Source organism: Lottia gigantea (genome assembly GCF_000327385.1).
Source record: "Lottia gigantea unplaced genomic scaffold LOTGIsca_72, whole genome shotgun sequence".
NCBI lineage: Eukaryota > Metazoa > Mollusca > Gastropoda > Lottiidae > Lottia > Lottia gigantea.
The window spans coordinates 1,435,252-1,441,909 of record NW_008710427.1 but is presented as its reverse complement, the minus strand read 5'-3'; the positions used below and the strand labels follow the sequence as shown (position 1 = coordinate 1,441,909).

General features: G+C 35.3%; 1 protein-coding gene across 1 annotated transcript; it reads right to left on the bottom strand.

The window, feature by feature from the left end:
* Positions 1–3,264: 3,264 nt before the first annotated feature.
* On the bottom strand, positions 3,265–4,416 carry LOTGIDRAFT_196130 (hypothetical protein; the record flags this gene model as incomplete). The annotated part of the gene is made up of 1 exon (XM_009066024.1): positions 3,265–4,416. The coding sequence occupies one exon, from the start codon at positions 4,414–4,416 to the stop codon at positions 3,832–3,834; it is 585 nt and encodes a 194-aa protein (XP_009064272.1). The 3' UTR covers positions 3,265–3,831.
* Positions 4,417–6,658: the final 2,242 nt, after the last annotated feature.

Sequence of the window (6,658 nt, the reverse complement as noted above, 5' to 3'; positions counted from 1 at the left end):
ATCTTACGTCACTCTTTAACCTCTATACAGTAAGTGCTTCTATCAACATCAATTGCTCGTGAACACTCCGTCCGTCGGTCCGCCTGTCAACATTTGCTTGTAAACGCTTTAAAAACTAGATTTTTTGATGGAATCAAATGAAATTCGGTATGTGTATACATATTCATAAAACGAAGATCAAGTTCGAATTTGGGCTATTTTCGACCGTTAGAAGCAGAGTTATTGCCCTTGCCCCAAAATCTTGAATATGCTATTACTCTCTTAGTTTTCAACCGATTTTGATGAAACTTAAAATGGATGTTATTGGACCTAAATCTAAAGGTTTGAGAAAGTTTAGTTAAGGCTTTTTCAAGATTTAGGCCTCTTACGTTAGTTTTGGGGAGTTATCGCCCTTTAACCTCTATACAGTAGGTGCTTCTATCAACATGAATTGCTTGTAAACACTCTTAAAACTAGAGTGGTTGAAGGAATCAAATGAAATTCGGTATGTATATTCATAAAACGAAGATCAAGTTCAAATGTGAGCTATTTTCGACCGTTAGAAGCAGAGTTATTGCCCTTGCCCCAAAATCTTGAATATTCACCATCCACTATCTTCTATGTTACAGTGCGCCAACCATTGGTACTCTTGTGATGCGAAAACTTTTGATGTGGTATGTTTGTTCTAGTTGAGTCTTAATTAACTATTATGCTTAAGAAGAATGGAACCATTATAATCTAGCAGGAAAGCGAAGAAGCTGGTTGTGAAAGCCCCACTCTGATCATAAATGTTTTGAAAGTGAAGAAGGGTGTTATAAATAAATCAAATACCAGGATCTTTCAGCATCTTTGTGGCCAATAGCCAAATCCAGAAAAGAAAATGGTATTCATGAAACCATCGTGATTTGATTAGTGAAATAGAATGAAAATAATCAAATCATAGCTTTTCTTTCATGTAAATCTCTTGGGAGAAAGTTTTATAACGAATAAAAATAATAAATGTAAATCATTGTATTGTGATCAGTAATCCTGTTGTTTTCAAAATCCGAATCAAATTTGTTTTGATAGATAGATCAGTTGTAGTCTTGTGCATAATTCTTTTTTAATTTGGACATTAAAGTCCTATATACGTGCAAGCGACATTTTCTGACGTCGCCTTGGTCTTAGAAATGGGAATTATTCAGAAGGTAATCATACCTTCACAGTGTCAAGCTATTACGAACTTCGTCTTAAACCTTGACTTCAATAGCAACCTTTCTTGTATCACAGAAGTTTGTAAATGCATCGATTTGATTGGATTGTAAAGCAGAGAAAAGCAAATGTAGCCAATGAGAAACCCCGACAGAAAGTTTGTAAACAATAAGCCATAATGTTTACAGTGTTTCTGTCAAAGGTTCTGATTGGCTGTATTTACTGGGTTACAAACCAATCCGTGATATAAGAAAGGTGGCTATAGCAATCAAGGTATTAGACGAAAATCGTAAAAGCTTGACTTGCGAAGGTGAGACAAGCAATGTATAGTGTTCACAGCTTATCGTCGAAATGCCTAATGTCGCACTGATACAGTGCCTCGCAGCGGAGCGCAGCGTTTGCGGCCTGTTAGCGCATGTGATAACGACTTGCATACGTAGTCCACGACCAAAATTGTCTCTACACATGGCACGCACCCTTACACCCTTCGCACATTCTATACGCTAGTTTACGAAGGCGCAAACAGCAATTGTGCAAGTGCCATTGTGACTTTAGTCATATGCATCCATCATCCGTGTATACGTAGTCCACGACCAAAAATTTTCTCTACACATGGCACGCACCCTTAGGGCCTACACCCTTCGCAATCGTGCAAGTGCCTATAGCCGCGTTTAGACAGCCATAAAAACTGGCCCAATTGAAGTGAACCGTACTCGGTCCGGTTGGCCTGTACCGTTTACACAGCACTGTTTTCACTGGGCCAAAATCAAAAGTAGACTTGCTCTCCTGTCAGAGGAGGCGAAAACACACAGCAATGAAAGTGCATGTTTGCGTGCACTGTTTGCCATCTCTATCTTCGAAGTGCTTTTCTTGCAGGCTCTTGGCGATTGATTCATAAATCTTGTGATTATGACGGCGACGGGCACCTCCAACTGAACTTGGACGATCTCGTCACCCCAAATAGCGATCAGAGCTTCGGTCTCTTCATCACTCCATGTAGCTCCCGGTTGGGTACACATTTTAACAGTAAGTCGATCCTTTTTTGTCAAATTTTAGCCTAGTTTGTTCGAATAAAGCAACAGGGTCAAGGTTATTATTGCGCATGCGCACAAGGCCCGGCTAAGTGGGCCAAGTTGGCCCGGCCCAGTGGCGCGTTTACACAGCACTAATATTTTTCCGTGCCGTACTCGCCCGGATAAATTGTGGCTAGTGTGACTTTAGTCATATGTATCCGTGTCTGTAACTTACATTGACGAGTTGCTACTTTCAAATCCTGTCTTTTGAAGAGCAGTTAAGGACTGGATAATTACACAGTAGCCTCGATCACCCACATTTGAAGAAATTATGCGATTTTTTTTTACAGTTCTATTACTTTTGAAGACTACTTACGTATTTTTAAGGCCACACCCTTCCTCCGAAAATGCCGCCTGAAGGACTGTAAGATATTTTGTCCCTTAGTTGTGTATTAAAGAGATATAGTCTCTGAAGACGGCATGCATCAATTTCAAACACCCGTATACCTCTTTTCAGAATTAAAATACGAGAGGAACCAGGCGTTAGATTATACTTGTCGTTGCACTTAGTTTACAGTTGATAAGATGAAACTTATGGCGACTATATCCCTTTTGGCGCTAAGTTAATTGCCATTAATGAAGATTGAAAATATTGATTAAAGATAACCAAGCTTATATTCCAAAATCCTTTTTGAATTATTTTATTGCATTGTGATAAAGTCCAATTGGAAGAAATTGTAGTGCTGTATAAATCACAAAAGAAACGTTGCACATTTACAAACAGATTGAAAGTTCTCAGTTAGCATCGAACTCACTCTCTCAGTACAAATGAAGAGCTGTCGATGCAGTCATTTTAACTGTTGGACCCGATCATTTGTAGTGTCTGTGGCGTTATACCTTTCACTTAGAAATATCCCTACAATTGCCACCTTGATTAATTTATATACATTAACGTTTCTATCGTTGAATAAAAGGACAAAATTCTTCAAGTTTTCGAGAATTTAAGATTTATTTTGTTAAGTTGACTATATCATGTCCCCGGCAATGTACAATTATTGACGAAAGCAAAGTCATTCTAAGTACAGTATTGTTTCAAAGATTTTATTCAAATTCACTTAAAATATGGGCAAAATTCAACATAACAACGAACTTCAGACTTGTACAATTTATCAAAAAAACGGGTGAAAAATGTAATCCCTTTATTCTATCCCCATCATATACCGATTTGATAAGCGTTAACTATATAAAAACAATAAAAACTAGAATTTAATGAGCCCGACTGCATATAATTTTGTAAATATACAGTTTCTCCACTGAAGTCTGCAAGATTCTGTTAGTATGCAAATAATGTTAAATGGTGGGCAGGGAACAAAAACTCATTTCAATCCTTGATGTTAGTAGTGTATGTATAGAAGTCACTTGAGCAATATAAATAAATGAAAAGATTTTGAAGACAGATAGGTCAATATCTTTCATAATACAAGTCATTCTATCTCTCATATGTTAATGTTCATGCCTTCTGGAATGTTTGAAGTGTCTTTCTTAAAATAGAAAAGTAATCAATTACAACACAGGTAGGCCTAGTAATGTTTCACTTGTGCCAACAAGTCACTACAGATTTTTGTGTTCAAACTGAATGAATAGTCTACTAAGACGCCTTAATCTGGTTGTCAACTTCTTTTTCTAATTGTCTTATTAATCGATTATTGAGAAACAGTAAATTTCCTTGAGGTAGAAATGTATTAACCACAACACCAACTCTCTCTGATCGTAGGCCAGTTTCTGAAGGCTGTGTCAAAACTCTTACATGTTCTTGTAAATATCGAATTAAATGTTTGAGTATCGATTCAGCAACCAGTCTATTTTCATATTTTTCACAAACAAACGAGAAGGCTGTGTATCCTGCAGCTAACCAAATCACATATCGATCTTTTTGAAACACTTCACCAGCCCTAAGTCTAAAAAATCCAGTGTCGAATTCAGGCAGAGTGTCATCATTTATAAGTTTTAAAACATCGTCTTCGACAGACCGTCCACTAAATGAACGTCGAAACTGATACTCAGAGTGAACTCTCTCGAAAACTTGTTGTATTTGAGATTTTCGAATAGACGTAAGTACATCAGCCGTAATGTCTAAGCTGTCATCAGCAACCCCATCTTGTCCAAATATATCATAATACAACAGTCTCGGTATTCCTGGTAAAATAGTGTTGATGATAAATGCGTAAACCATGTCTGAACCCTGTCCAAAAACTTGTAGTTGATAATAACACGCCCACCTTTTGTAAACAAGTCTTGATTTTCCAGACTGAAATTGAAACCATTTCGACAATACTTTTCCAGATGAGACTTTCTGTAGTTCAACCCAGCACCCTTTTCTATCAGGTAGATTACAATCACAGTCATTTCTAAGTCAACAGTAAATAAAATTGTGCAAGTGAACTTCAGATTGGCATTGAATATGCCATAATTGGCATAAAGTAGCAGAAAGTTATCTCCCTGAACTAAGTACATAAAAGGGCGGATAACATTAACTTTTTCAAGACTACTATAAATTTTCTTTTCCGCTACTTCCTAAATCTTGAAGAAGAACAGTCTATTATCACTTGACCTACTACTTTGTTCTAGTTTGTCCAACAAAAAGTATTATCTCTTTCAATTGCCCATAGAAAATATTTTCTCACAGGCTTTGTAATTATTAGTAATTAAAATTGTTATAATAAGGCCATTGAGAGTCCATTAGTTCAGTCAATTATTGTACAATTCTACCATCATAACACTGCTATTCTTTATAAAATACTCTTTCAGATCCATATTTCAACAAAGACTTTTTTGTATTCCATCATGTTGCTGAGTAGGTAAACAATATCTTGAAAAGCCATGGTCTTAATGACTTACATTTAAAAAAAAAACAGCAATTAGTTGTACAGAAATAAACATGTTTTATTTACAAATGTTACTGTAGGTGATAATGAACAATGTAGACTTTGATGATACACATAAAATAATTACAATACATACATTTACACTGATTCAAAGAACACAATTTTAAAACCTTCCATTCTATTCTGATTAACATCTCATAAGGTCTAAAACACATTTTTTTTAAAAAACACAATTTTTTTTGATATTTTGAGGGATTAGTCACTGAGTTACATGTATATTTTAGAGTACAAGTAGTTGATTCATAAAAATCAATCAGTTGGTACTTTGTCTTGAAAGTAACCTTTATTTGGACATTAACATTTCAATAAAGATAGCTTGCGTTGCAAGGTAACATACGCCCACTGGCAGCTGTCAAAAATAATAAAACAGTCTTTAGTGACTAAAGTACGAATTTTCTCATATTGAAGAAATTATTTATGCTGAATAATTCCACAAAATTTTTTAAAATCAATATCAATAACCCAAATACAACACACAATTAAACTACACAGCTCTAATTAAGGGCAAAAAACAACTTTTGATGCGCGTTTACAAAGTCAAGGGCAATAACTCAAAAAATGTTCATCAAAAATATCTCTTGTTATAACTTGTCTGAGATCTTATCAATTCCAATGATCACACAAAGTTTCATCAGAATCGGTTGAAAACTGAGCTTCTATTGTGCTCACGAACAAATTTTGACGCGTTTTTACAAAGTCAAGGGCAATAACTGGAAAACCGTTCATCAAAAATGCATTAAGTTATAACTTGTCCGAGATCTTATCAATTCCAATGATCACACCAAGTTTCATCAGAATCGGTTGAAAACTGTAGCTTCAACCCTGCTCACGAACTATTTTTAACAAATTTCGATGCGTTTTAACAAAGTCAAGGGCAATAACTCAAAAAAACCGTTCATCGAAAATGCGTCAAGTTAGAACTTGTCCGAGACGAGATCTTATCAATTCCAATGATCACACCAAGTTTCATCAGAATCGGTTGAAAATTGTAGCTTCAATCCTGCTCACGAACAATTTTTAACAAATTTCAAGGCGTTCTAAGTCAAGGGCAATATCTCAAAAACCGTTCATCGAAAATATGTGAAATTCGAACTTGACCGAAATCTTATCAATCTAAAGCATCACAGCAAGTTTTATCAAAATCAGATAAAAACTGTAGTCTCTATAGTGCTCACAAGAAATGTGGGCGTATAAAAACGAAATCCTGAAATCTGTAAATCTTGATACTTTTTCTTCTACATCCTTTCAGATGCAATTGCCAAAAAAAAAAAAAATAGAATTATGATCAATATTATTCATTTAGGACATGAATTAGGGATGTAATCATCATCATCATCATCATCATCATCATCACGATAAAATCTTGAAGTTAATTACATTAGTCACTAATAATTACACACATCAATCCAACTATGAGTCATTTTCAACATGAAGACATTTTATGATAAACAAACATGATTGTAATGAAAAACACTGAAAGATGTTTGACATCAAAATAATATATACAAGAACAAAATGAGATCTAGATCT